The sequence below is a fragment of the Ricinus communis genome, chromosome 7 (assembly GCF_019578655.1).
Source record: "Ricinus communis isolate WT05 ecotype wild-type chromosome 7, ASM1957865v1, whole genome shotgun sequence".
NCBI lineage: Eukaryota > Viridiplantae > Streptophyta > Magnoliopsida > Malpighiales > Euphorbiaceae > Ricinus > Ricinus communis.
In genome coordinates, this window is record NC_063262.1 from 28,334,178 (window position 1) to 28,347,322 (window position 13,145).

Below are 13,145 nucleotides of genomic sequence, written 5' to 3' on the forward strand. Positions count from 1 at the left end.
GTAATTTTACAAAATATATTATCTAAACTCGTGTAACATTATTTATTTCAATTTGTATGAGATTCGATTATAATTTTATTTTAATTATTGATGAAAAATATAATAAATTTTTAATTTTTTATTCACATACCCGTTAAATGATATAATTTATCATTTAGAGGTAGAGATCAGATTTTCCACAGTCTAATATAACAATATTGCATAAATAAAGTCCTTACTATAATTTCCGAAAGTAGAAGTGCACCGTTGTAAATAAATTAAAGACAAAAAATGATAGTGCATTTCGGGCAGCATCCGATAAAGCAAAAATTGGAAACAAAAATACAAATACTAACTGTTAACTTTATCCCCGATTTTGATTATCAATGTCTAATAACCGAAAGTTTCCATAACGACGCCGCTTCACTGCGAGCAAAGCTACAGTGACATACATTCACATACTTAAGCCTCCTATCAAACAAATCCACGCGCGACTTGATCTGCGCAATGTTTCATCATTTGGGTTCGCGTTTTCTTTATAGAGCGAGTACGTGTTTTCGTACACAGACGCGAGTGAGTAATTACGGATAGGATTTAAATCAAGAAAGGCTTAAAAAATAAAGGTAATTTAATTTTAAATATAAGAATATGAGATTATACAGAGAGATAAAATTAATTTATTTTTTTGATATTTATTTATCAACATGACCCCTTTGTTCAGACAAAAATAATTTTCGATCCATTTTCAAGTTCCCTCTCTTTTGACATCTTTGGAGGGAAAAAAGAACTCTTCCGAAAAACAAAACCTCAAAATCAAATTTTCCTTTGTTTAAATCTAGGTTCTTAGTTACTCCAAGTTCATTTTTTCATTTTTTGTTTTATCTTTCTTTAATTTCTCAAACTCAGTGGATCTGTTTAATTCGTGACCTGAAGTTGCTTTCATCTTCGGGTTTTGATTTTTTCATGGTCGATTTTGACGCCCAGGCAAGTTTTTTTTTTTTTTTATTAGCTGAAGTTTGTAGCTTTCTATTTAATACTTTTGTTTATCTTGACTGTAGTTACTATTAGTTGTGTGATTTTAGTTTTTTTGGATGCATTTTTTGTGTTCAAATGCTTGATTTTAGAATTCTATATTATTTTAATTTTGATATTTGAGGTTTGAAAATGGAATTAGAAGTCTAGGGTTTCAGTGTAATTTGTTTGTTTGCTGTATAGGGTAAAACAACTTGGGTTATGCTGATTCAAACTAATTTAGGTTTATGTACTATAGTTTGTTTAAGATTGGGTTTGAACGTCGAATTTGGAGTTCCAGGTTATGAATTTCTAAGCTTTTAGTTCAAACTAACATTTGGAGTTGGAATCATTTATAAATGTAACCCGTCAACTACAGCGAACCCTTTCATGATAAATCTTACTCAACAACAGGAAAAAGAAAAGGTACAAACCCTTCATATCAAGATGCAAGTTATGTGAATATTTCATGTTTACTTAGTTTCTTCTAATATTTTCCACCAAGGGAGGTTTATTTCTATAAGCCTTTTGTAATGACAGAATGTGCAGCATGATTTGTAATATATTGTTATCTGTTTAAGGGGATGAGCTTTTTATTGTTGAAAGTTGATTGTCATAATTTGTCACCTTTATTTGATATTATTCACTTTGTTTCATGCTATTAATGCCTTTAAGTTTTTAGGGTTACTTACGTTTTTACTTTGTTAATCCACTTATTTTATTTATATTTTTTCTTTTTGATTATCTATTTTTTACCCCTGCAGCTGGTATATTTTAACTGCTCTGAGGCTTATTCACATGTAATTGCGAATATTTATGTTTGGGTTCAGTAGGGATCTTAGTTATTTTGCCTTATTTTCCATTTTTCTAGACCATGTCTTATAGTTGTGAACCATTTTTTTCCGTTTGACTTGGATAAATCACTTGACTGTTGTTTGACTGAATATGATTTTGAATCCAGGGCACTTTTGCAGGACTCCATGTCAATGCTTAAGGCAAGTTGGTAGGAGTACCCTTCTGAAGATTTTGACAGTTTTCCTGTGGAAATGCAAACCAAGAAAAAATTAGCTGGCCGAAATGCTTCTCGAGAGCATGGCACTCCCAGGATATCAAGAGCTCAGAAGAAAGCTTCTGATAATGTACAAGCTGGACAAAAGAAAGTTACGGACCTCATTACGTCTTCAGCTAGGAAGCAGAGATGTGGTATGTTACATTCTACTGAATAACATATGTAGAAATCTTGCTAAGGGTGTTGTTTGAGCATGATTTATAAGCAGGGTCATATGTTGTGTTCATTAAGCAACTGAATCTTCACAGTTTACATAAACAAACTGCCCATTTAAGCTAACTGATTTGGTCCTGTTTTTGTACTTAATAGACAAAATATGAATGCAGATGCTTGGTTATGTATAAAATTAACTGCTGGAGAATACTAACAAGGAAAATCAATCCTCAGATCAAGAAGGGTAGCTTGTCAGGTTGCTCCTTTCGGTCTGGGTTTTCCACCTTCGTTGGGCCAGCCCTTTTTTATGCGCTGCTTTACCCTGAAAGGAAAATGAGCTTTGCAAATGCGTTTGCTTTATTGATGAATTTGTGATGCTAATTAATGGGAATTTACTGTTGTAAATCTATTTTCTTTTGCTCCTAAAACTTTCAGGAGGCACTTTTGCAAAGAAAAATGGGGAGTCTATTGCATCTACGGAGTTGAATACAAAATACAGCTTAGTGCATAATGAAACATCTAATGCAGCTTCTTTGTGTGATAAGGTGGATCATGAGGTAATTATCTAACTGCACAACCCCTAATGATTCATTTTTATTATTCTCTTGCATTTGACTCTTTGAGCTTGGAGAAGTATTCGTGATGTTTGATATTTCCATCATTCTTTTGTAATCATATTTTTTAGGTGTTATTTGGTGCAATAAACTTGGAAACCATATATTTTATCAAAAGAATAAATACAAAAAAAAAAACTATTTATTGATATATTTATATTTTGTTTCATAGTTTCTTGATTTACTGCAGGGCTGTAATGATGAACCATGTATATTTTCTCCTGCTTTTCGCTTATCTAAATTTGCTGGAGAGGAAATTTCCAATGGTGGTAAGTTATAATATTGATATTTTTTATAATAAAGCTGTTACATTTATTTGTTCCTTGGTGTAATAATTGCTTTCTCAGCCCTTTTGATTATAATGACATTTTACATCTTCTTTTCAGTCAACTTGATTAAATTGTTTCGGAGTGGGGACCAGGAATTACACCAGGAGAATAGAACATACTACTCAGAAATTGATGTGGAAGATGGTCATGTTACTCGAGATGCTTTTGAATCTACTTCCAGAGAAGATGAGAATGAGACATCGTCAATTTTTGGTATGGTTGCAAATAATTCTCCTAATGGAGATTCAGTAGGAGCTGGCCTCTCGTCTGAAGTTTCAGCTATTTATCTTGCCATGAAAAACTCAAAATTAGAATGTGTTGATGAGTATGATCAAGATTGCATGTCAACAAAGGAGGAGGATGATTACGAAGAACTCGATGACTTTGATCCTTATTTATTCATAAAGAACTTGCCTGAGTTGTCATCAGTTGTTCCCACGTTTCGGCCAATGCTATTACCTAAACAGACCCGGAGCTGCCCTCCTACTACTCTTGTTTTAGACTTGGATGGTAAGAAAGTCCCAGCGTTTGATGTTTCATTTTATTAGAAATAATTGCGCCTCTAAGATGGTGATTTTGTTTTGTTTTCTGGTTATTCAGTCATGCTACTGGATCTAGATGTCTGATGACATAGGATATCACATGCTGTCTGTTTCCCCTTTTAAAATTCTGAGGCAGTTTATTTTTTGATTGTCCATGGAGAAAATGACACATGTTTCTCATAGTCTTTTCTGCTTTCTTTTTTCCTCTGTATTCTAAACTTTTATTCTTGTTTGAAGAATAATAATTAGTTTTCTATGTAATTTTCATGTATAAAATCTTTTGATTGCTGTGCTGGCAATTGCCTTTCTTGGTTTCAATGAGTTTTTGAGTGCTTATGAGTGATATAGAAATTTATAGCTTTTGATCAACAGCATGTGGTCAACTTACTTATGATCTAAGAGCAGTTGGATTTTCTGATTTTAAATTTTTGTTACCATTCAATGTTGAAATGTTGGTGGCAACTAGAAAGTCAGTCACAGAAAATGAAACTGTTATGTGGTTTCCATTTTGATCAATGACCAGACCACAATTAACTGATGTGATGATTGTGGTTTTGATGAAGTGGCATTTACCATTTTATCTTTTGGCCGTCCAATTGCAACATGTTTGTTTTGCTATTATCTGCCTTATTGTATCTGTTGATACTCCTCAAACTATAAAGATTCTAATTAAAAGGTTGATTTTGCAGAAACTTTGGTGCACTCAACACTAGAACCTTGTGGTGATGCAGACTTCACATTTCCTGTGAACTTTAACCTCCAGGAGCATACAGTATATGTTAGATGCCGTCCGTTCCTCAAAGATTTTATGGAGAGAGTGTCTAGTCTTTTTGAGATCATTATATTTACAGCTAGTCAAAGTATTTATGCAGAACAACTTTTGAATGTGCTTGATCCAAAGAGGAAGGTATTCCGTCATCGGGTCTTCCGTGAATCTTGTGTTTATGTGGAGGGAAACTACCTCAAAGATTTGTCAGTTCTTGGCCGCGATTTGGCACGTGTTATTATAATTGACAACTCTCCTCAGGTACTATTGGAGCTAGTGATTTATCTGAGCTATCTTGTTTTTGGTTTAGGAGTATATCGAGAAGTACATGAGCATCAGGATTTGGTGGTCACATTGCATGCCCTTTTAGACAGACTCCGCAGGGGTTGTCTGGCTGTCAGTACTAGGCACCAAAGTGACATGAGCACGAGATAGGTTTATACCTTAAATGATTAGTGTCTTTGTTATAATTAGTTAAACAATTGTATGCATTTTTGGACATGCCATGTCATTAGTATTTTAAATATCCATTTTGTAATCAGGTCTGCCTTGGTAACCATGTGAAAATTAGAATCTGCAACTTAAAATGACAGTATTTTGACGTCCAAAATCTTTGAGGTGGTTTCTATCTATATCCATAATGGCACCTGAGCTTTAGCACTCTGTCAGGTTTCTTTGGAAATCATTTGTTTATGGTAACAAATGGCAACTTTTTGATTGACAGTCTATGTAGGAAATTTATGAAGCAGTCACTTTCACTGGTGGGGTTATGAAAGTATAATTCTCATTTGGAAATTTCCTTTTCTTCTCAGGCATTTGGGTTTCAAGTGGACAATGGTATACCGATTGAGAGCTGGTTTAATGATCGTTCAGATCAAGAATTGCTTTTACTACTACCATTTCTGGAGAGCTTAGTGGGGGTTGAAGATGTTAGGCCGTTGATTGCACAGAAATACAATCTTCGAGAGAAAATCGCTGCTGCTGTTTATCCTTCTTTAGGTCCAAATAGGGAAGATCCTTTCGAAAGGTGAACTTCAATGGGAAATGTGAAGTTTTCAAATGGGGACTGAATTCAGCCCATACAATTACAATTTAGTTTGAGGAGAGCCCCATTCTCTTTCAAAGGATATGCTCAGAATACTTGGTGATTTGAAGTTGTTTGTGGTTCTAACCAGGTTGGTGATTTGAAGTTGTTTGTGGTTCTAACCAGGTAGCAGGCAGAATGTATTCAGGGTTGCAATTCTGCTCGAGAATTAAAAACCTTTCTTACAAGATGGCTTGTGATAGTGAATTATAGTTTAGTACAGTGCTGTTAGCCTGGAATAAATTGATTTATAGCGGTTTAATATACTTGTTCTTGGTTGATTTCGGAGGTGCTAAAAGTTGTTCTTAGAGAAGTCTGCAACTCCTCGAGGCTATTTAATATTGAAGGTGAAGAATTTAATATGCAGGAAAAAACTTATGAAAATATATATGATGTTATATGCATATGATATGAGTATTTAATAATGGTGCAAGTTGCTATAGGGATTTATAAACAAACTTTTATGATTGGGCTTGTAAAGGGCAAAAAGAAAAGTTGCCTACGAGTTGCTGCAAAGGTTTAAATTAAGTTTAATGTACTGTAATTTGGTTCCTCCTCGCAAAAGACTTTCTACGTGAGGCCTATAAAATGCAAGCCGTTTGTTTCTTTTGCTGTTCGTGAATGTTACCAAGTATCTCTTTCAATTGAAACCTTTTGCAGTTGATGCAATTCTTGGTTGGAATATGATAACCTTTCACCCCTCACTTAAACTGTCGTTGATAATATGAAATGACTATAGATATGACGGATATTATTTTTTAGTTTGATTCTATACCTTTTTATTTTATTCAACAAATTGATTTCTATTATTTATACTATACCGAACTTCTAGATCCAACTTTATGTATTTTGAACTAATAGATGATTAATACAAAAACTATTTTATGAAATAGCATATAAGTAGGAGAGAGGAAAAATATCATTTTTGAAAAAGTATGAATAAAAGTGTACGAGTATTTTCAATTATATTTTTTTTATTTTTATTATAAAGAATATTTTAAAGAATATTCATATATAGCATAAAATATTTTATTTAAATCTGATAAATTTTTAATATTTTATTTTATTTTTATAAACATTAATAGTTTTAATTTTTACCAATTAAAAATAAAAATTATAAATATTAATTAAGTAAAATACATAAAAATATATATAAAATTTTAATGCATTTATTAAATATAAAAAAGAGAGTAAAATTTAGCTCGAGTCAAATTCATTATCTATTTTATATTTAAAAAATAAAAAATATATTTAAAGTGTTATTTTATTATAAAAATCTTTAAAAATAAAAAATTTAATATATATAAAAACTATATCAAAAATACTTTAATATTTAGAGGTATCTGTAACTAACTTCACCCACCAAAATTACCCTAACGTATATCCCTTCACGCGATTTCTATGTATGCCTTAGTTATTAAATTAACTACGGTAACTATTCCCCAAACCATAGTTAAGCTTTCTTAACGGTCTATAAATACTCCAAAGTTCCCTCCCCTCTGGCGCCATTCCAGAATTTTTCTTTTTATTTCGATTCAAATTTTCAAAAGCCAAACACACTGACCTCTGTCTCTCTCCCTAATTCTAGTTTTCTCCAGAAAACTCCGTAACAATGGTGAACATATATAGAATCGCTATTTTGATCTTCAGCTTCTAGTTCATTTTCAGACAGTATTCATTTTCTCTTCATGCATTTACCATTCATTTTCTTCTTAATCTGACGACATTTCCGTTTTCCTGTTTCAGGTTGTAGCACAGAAAGTTAAAGAAGCAGAGATCACCGAACAGGCCTCTCTTCTTCTGGTATCGACTGTTGAAAAGACTCTACCGTATTGCTTTTGTTCATATCTAGCTCGAAAGCATTTCAGCATAGATTTTAAATTTTTAATGTATCGAGTCTGATATGAAATTATTGAGCTCGCTTCAGCTAAAAATTCTTATTCTGGAAACAATAATGTGTTTATACTAGTAATGTTATTTATTTATTTCATTTGCTTTCCTATATATTTAATTTATCGAGTCTATTTGATCGGTTCTTTAAAGTATTGAATCTAATCCGAAACTGAAATTGAAATTTAATAATTATATGTTAGGTCGAATTTTTTTTTTTTTGAACAATTGTTAGGTCGAAATTAGACCTGCTATTTGTGGTGTTATTATCTTCGTAATAAGTTCGTTGAAACCTAGAGCCCTTAGTGCTGTTAAAGTTTATCTGATAGGATCTGTGTGCTTATATTTTTGTCAACTTCAAGCTAATTTCAGTTTTGTGTGAGGTAAATCTGTTACATCTTAAATTCGCGATCAGTCCGATGCTAAATTTCATCAATAATAACTTGAATATGACTCCGTTAATTATTATCTGTTTTGAATAGACAAGGAACTTGCTCCGTATTGCAATTTTCAATATTAGTTACATCAGAGGCCTGTTTCCGGAGAAGTATTTCAATGACAAGTCTGTCCCTGCTTTAGGTAAGGTTTTTCTTGTGTTATTATTGTTATTTCTTTCTTTTTTTCTTAATAATTATTGTGCAGAAGAATTCGAGATGTTTTTTTTGCTGTCACATTGTGATTTAATTAACAGAGATGAAGATTAAGAAGTTGATGCCTATGGATCCAGAGTCCCGTAGACTGATTGATTGGATGGAGAAAGGCATGTTTTCTGCAGAAGTTAACACTATTTGTTATTGTCTTATCAGATGTATTTATCTATTTCTGCTGTTAATTTTAATTGGAGTGTTCTATTGATGTTCTTTCTGTAGGTGTTTATGATGCATTGCAGAAAAAGTACTTGAAGACACTTTTATTCTGTGTGTGTGAGGCAACAGATGGTCCAATGATCGAGGAATATTCATGTAAGTAAGATTCCTCATTGATGGCACCGTGCATATGGCTGATTGTGAAATAGCATGGACACTGCCTTGATAAAATCTCAACGACCTAGTTCTAGTTCTTATTACTGATTATCCATGACAATCGTATTTGATAAATGCCCATTGGTCACAAGTAATTTTGGTTATATTTCTTTTACATTTTTAAGTTACCTTTGGAATAATGTGAGTAGCTGTGTCTTGTCCTGCAGTTTCCTTCAGTTATTCAAATTCTGATAGTCAAGAAGTTTCAATGAATATCAATCGCAATGGAAGCAAGAAAAACGGAGGAACATTCAACTATAACTCCACCACAGAAATTACTCCCAATCAGATGAGGTGATAACAATGATATCCGATTTACAATCTAAGTCTCTTCCTAATGTCTCTGTTCTAAGATTTTGATTTTGTGTTAATTAATGGGCAACTCTATATTTCAGGAGTTCTGCATGTAAAATGATCCGTACATTGGTTCAGTTGATGAGAACTCTGGATAGGATGCCTGAGGAGGTAATCCATTAAGTATCGAAAGGTTCTGCTGTCTGAAATTTTGTGCGAACTGCATTTTGAATGTCCAAGTGCCTAGAAGATGTTGAAGTATACTATGATGCAACCTGCAAGAAATCTGATTGCTTTCTTTTTTTTTCTTTTTTTTTTTTTTTCGGTCTCCAGCGAACTATGCTGATGAAGCTCCTCTATTATGATGATGTGACGGTATGTCAGTTAACTTCATACTTCAAATAAATTTTTATTATGAAGTTATAATCTGGTGATGCTCTTTATGATTCAGAACCTAAATTTTCCTAATTTGCTAAATCAAGCATCAAATACCATGTTTGAGATTGGGCTTATTGTATATGAGGCGAAATTTTGTTGAAAAATTTGAGAAAGGATTAAATTCAAATATTTTTTGCACTTTCTGCTTAATGAATGCACTGAACATAAGATGAGTGTAATCGTATAATGCTTTCACCTTGCAGCCAGCAGATTATGAGCCTCCATTCTTCAGGGAATGCACAGAAGAAGAAGCTCATAACCCATGGAATAAAAGCCCTCTGAAGATGGAGGTTGGGAACGTCAACAGCAAGCATTTTGTGCTTGCTCTCAAGGTAAGGACTGAAGATTTCGCTAGTGGCTAAAACTCAGATTCATAGTTCATATTTCCGTTCAGCTATTGACTAACCGGCAAAGTTTACAGGTAAAGAGTGTGCTTGATCCTTGTGAGGATGAAAATGATGATATGGAAGAAGATGAAGTGAGCTTAGGAGCCGTGTCTCTGCATCAGTCAGATTCTTCTGATTCTGACAGTGAGGTGAAGTTACAGTATTCTTTTAATTTTATGCTTTAGCTGGCTCTTACGGATCTAGCTGAGTTGAATGGTGAGAATCTGAAATGGTGTGTAATAGAGTGATTTAACTTATGTCTACTATTTCCAAATTTATTATATTTCAGGTTAGCCAATCACAAGAAAATCAATATATGGTTGCACCAGTGGGTAATTACATTAACTTATGGCTGTCATCAACTCCATTTACCTTGTTAATTATGGTATCTGGAGATTTGGTGCTAGAAATAATTAGTACTTATCTTGACAGAGAAGGAACGGCGGGAGGAAGACAATGGCATGGTTGACCAAGGTAATACTTCCAATTGAAAATTAGACTCGGAGAGTCTTCACATCTGAATTGGAGTAAGGCACATAAAACATGATCTATTCAAAATTAAATCACTACCAGTAATCTTGGGAGAATTTGCACCTACTCTAAATTTCCGGGGACATGCAAAAAATGATAATAAATCTCGTCATTAATTCGTTAATCTTAATTTCTAAATAATTACTTGGTCTCTTAATTTTTGTATTAAATGATCTATTTGACTAATCAAACGTCATATGAGGTGCAGATGATACCGAGGATCCAGAAGAGGATGAACAGCAATTGGCTAGGGTGAAAGGCTGGATCACTAGCCACCACCTTGACACTGTCGGACTTAATGATGTCCTCTCTAATTTCCCAGATATTTCTGTGGTAAGTGGTAACAGCTGCTCCTTTTTCTTCTGTTTAATTTCACTTTCTTTGGCAGATAGTAGATTTGAATAGTTATGATGCACGTAGTTAATAGGATTAAGTTTTAGATTCAACCGGTGACTTTGGTTTACCAATGCAGGTCCTGACTGAAGGTAATTGGATCCACTGATTCTTGTTAATACTCAAAACAGAAAAGGTGCTGCAATTATCTCCTTAGCATGTTCTTTTCTGTTTTGATTCCTTACTGGATTTCAGAAATTATGGACAAGCTTGTGAAGGAAGGTGTTATATCAAAATCTGGACCAGATACTTACACCAAGAACAATCAACAGGTTTTATTTCAATTTAATAGGTCAATTTCCAGTTCTTGTAGACCTATTATATTCACTCTTTCATTTTGTAATGAAACAAAATATTAGAAATCCGACTTCGAGTTCACTGTGGTTAAAGAGGAAATGGATGGTCAAGCAATCCCAAACGGTAACAAAGCTCCTAGGATCGATGATCATATGTACATGAAGGTGAGCTTTCCTGTATTTCTGAGAAGTCACTAACTGATTATTATAAGTAAAGTGACTTTTATAATCACTATTAGATGTTATTCAGTTAATATGCATTTAAATAGGACTGTAATTACTTTTACATGTTAGCGGTTTCAAAAACTACTCAAAGTTTTGGAAATAAACCTAGTTATCAAATCAAGCCCTTAAAACTTGGATGTGAAGTATGAAGTGGTTGATTTTAGTTCACGTCTATCATCATTGCCATTATATTTAAATTTTTTCACCTCCCACTTCTCTTTTGGATTTGTGAACATGGTACCATTAGCAAAGTTTTCTTGAAGCTGTTTCCCACAATACATGTCCTAACTTCACTTCCTAAACTTGCAGGCTTTGTACCATGCTCTTCCAATGAACTATGTAACAGTTGCAAAGCTTCAGACCAAGTTAGATGGAGAGGCAAATCAGACAACCGTGCGGAAACTAATTGATAAAATGACCCGAGATGGTTACCTTGAAGCTAAAGGAAACCGTAGACTAGGTGTGTTGGCAAAACTGAAGCTATTCATTTTGATAATGGAAAGATCTTATTATGATCAATTTGATTGTCATTTGTCACAGGCAAGCGTGTCATCCATTCAATTCAAACTGAGAAAAAACTTGCGGAATTAAAGAAAATATTGGGAAATAACCTTATGGTAATAGATGCAGACATTACTTTTTTTCATCATATTCGGATGCACAATTCTTTGTCTAATTTATTTGCATTTTAGCAGTATGTTGATAAGAATGAACAACAAATCAAGTCTAACCATATAGAGTTCCTGAAATCAGGTTGCCTGCACAAATCTTTCCCAGAATTTCAGTTTTGCTTGTATTACATTATATATGGATAGTAGCAACTCCAACCATGAAATGACTCTTTAATCATCAGGGAACGACCATAGAGATACCTCAACATGTGGTGCCCTCCACTCGGTTGGATCAGATCTTACACGCATGAGGATCAGATCTGACATTAATCATAATGGATCAGTTAGGAGCGAGCAGACTATCTCAAAGACAGGCAACACTCCCACAAGCAGGGCTGAGGTGAATTAGCTCATTACAGATTAACTATAAATCTTCATATAACTTTTCCATAGCTGACTCACTTGATACATTTATTTTTGAGAATGTGCAGCCAGTTGCTTCAAGAGAAAGTTTTGCTCAAGGAAATGAGAATGGCAGAGCAAATGGAAACACAAATCACTGCGATGAAGAAGATACAGTTATCTGCAGCAGATCCACTCAAGACAAGAGAACCAGGAAAACAAGCACGGTAAGTTTCAAGTTCCTCATATGTATGAATAGTGCAAGAGCTGGTAAATATTTCAAAAAAGGCTCTTTTAATACACCTTAATAGTCGGAGCCTTTTACTCTTGAAACAGGTTAAGGAACCAATTTTTCAGTACATGAAACGCCAGCGATCTGAAGCTGTTTGAAAGAGGAGTGGAACTTGAACCGTAATTCCTCCGACTTGGAATTAGAAAGAGCTAACCTTTTTCCCTGAGGTCTTAGTTGCAGATAGTAAGCGGTGGTTACAGTTTTTACCTATGTGTCTCAATAGACTACTACTACTATATAGAAAAGGAATTGTGTATATATAGTGGAAATGATTCCACCTCTAGGTACTGTCTTTTTTTCTTTTATCTTTTCTTTTCTTCTTTTGGTTTATATAGCGACGTCGCTGATCTTTAGTCAGCAACTAACATGGTTATTACTTTTCAACTTCTGGTGTTACTTGTAGCTTTATTGCAAGCCCTATCTTTTCAACCCAGAATAGCAGTGATACTATAAACCAAACGAGAATCTGTCTTTATATAGATAAACTGGTGGGCGCCTCAACTTGATTATAGTTTTCTTTTTGTCATGATTATCTCTTTATTTATCTATTTATGCTTGCTATGTACATTCATGATTCTTCATTATCATAACAATCTAGTCCTATAAGTCCTTTGTTTTTTCCTTGTCTTATTCTAGTTTTCATCTTATCTTGAGTGGCAAGTTCTCCAGCCCACTGATTAGCTTTTAAAATAATATTTGCAAGCGCCATAATAGAAATTTGGCTATGCCATTTGACACTTTGCAAAAGTCTGTGTCACAAAATTTTAAAGAAAATGTAAAGTTCTAATTTATCCCGGAATCATACGTAAACTAAAAGG

At 33.7% G+C, this 13,145-nt stretch overlaps 2 protein-coding genes across 8 annotated transcripts; both read left to right on the forward strand.

Annotated features, from left to right (window-relative positions):
• Positions 1 to 679: 679 nt before the first annotated feature.
• LOC8286801 (CTD small phosphatase-like protein 2) lies at positions 680 to 6,153 on the forward strand. 3 transcript variants are annotated; one of them, XR_001534938.3, is made up of 8 exons: positions 680 to 963; positions 1,952 to 2,193; positions 2,648 to 2,769; positions 3,017 to 3,095; positions 3,213 to 3,665; positions 4,387 to 4,724; positions 5,276 to 5,638; positions 5,674 to 6,153. XR_001534938.3 is itself a non-coding variant. In XM_025156613.2 (7 exons), exons 2-7 carry the CDS (start codon positions 2,037 to 2,039, stop codon positions 5,492 to 5,494), a joined length of 1,368 nt encoding a protein of 455 aa, XP_025012381.1. In that variant the 5' UTR covers positions 680 to 963; positions 1,965 to 2,036; the 3' UTR covers positions 5,495 to 6,153. The 3 variants fall into 3 exon arrangements, 2 of the variants coding, with proteins under 2 accessions (XP_025012381.1, XP_015572186.1); XM_025156613.2 differs by having other exon boundaries at positions 1,965 to 2,193; positions 5,276 to 6,153; XM_015716700.3 differs by lacking the exon at positions 680 to 963 and adding an exon at positions 1,292 to 1,416 and having other exon boundaries at positions 5,276 to 6,153.
• An 882-nt stretch (positions 6,154 to 7,035) lies between these two features.
• On the forward strand, positions 7,036 to 12,711 carry LOC8286800 (meiosis-specific protein ASY1). Of its 5 annotated transcripts, XM_015716698.3 has the most exons (22): positions 7,038 to 7,162; positions 7,294 to 7,350; positions 7,920 to 8,016; positions 8,129 to 8,197; positions 8,307 to 8,399; positions 8,627 to 8,753; positions 8,855 to 8,924; positions 9,087 to 9,128; positions 9,395 to 9,523; positions 9,613 to 9,726; positions 9,867 to 9,909; positions 10,010 to 10,051; positions 10,317 to 10,441; positions 10,581 to 10,593; positions 10,697 to 10,773; positions 10,861 to 10,962; positions 11,332 to 11,482; positions 11,563 to 11,639; positions 11,718 to 11,775; positions 11,876 to 12,033; positions 12,125 to 12,262; positions 12,372 to 12,711. In XM_015716698.3, exons 1-22 carry the CDS (start codon positions 7,160 to 7,162, stop codon positions 12,423 to 12,425), a joined length of 1,839 nt encoding a protein of 612 aa, XP_015572184.1. In that variant the 5' UTR covers positions 7,038 to 7,159; the 3' UTR covers positions 12,426 to 12,711. The 5 variants fall into 5 exon arrangements, 4 of the variants coding, with proteins under 4 accessions (XP_048233079.1, XP_025012379.1, XP_015572184.1 ...); XM_025156611.2 differs by having other exon boundaries at positions 7,037 to 7,162; positions 11,715 to 11,775; positions 12,125 to 12,515; XM_025156612.2 differs by having other exon boundaries at positions 12,125 to 12,515.
• The last annotated feature ends 434 nt before the right edge of the window (positions 12,712 to 13,145 follow it).

Excerpts from the sequence above, each read along its gene's own strand:
- LOC8286801 (XM_025156613.2), top strand. The coding sequence starts at position 2,037 with ATGCAAACCAAGAAAAAATTAGCTGGCCGAAATGCTTCTCGAGAGCAT. Across the intron at positions 2,770-3,016 it reads GTGATAAGGTGGATCATGAG|GGCTGTAATGATGAACCATG; the intron begins GTAATTATCTAA and ends GATTTACTGCAG. Across the intron at positions 4,725-5,275 it reads TAATTGACAACTCTCCTCAG|GCATTTGGGTTTCAAGTGGA; the intron begins GTACTATTGGAG and ends TTTTCTTCTCAG.
- LOC8286800 (XM_025156611.2), top strand. Across the intron at positions 9,910-10,009 it reads ATATATGGTTGCACCAGTGG|AGAAGGAACGGCGGGAGGAA; the intron begins GTAATTACATTA and ends TTATCTTGACAG. Across the intron at positions 11,776-11,875 it reads TATAGAGTTCCTGAAATCAG|GGAACGACCATAGAGATACC; the intron begins GTTGCCTGCACA and ends TTTAATCATCAG.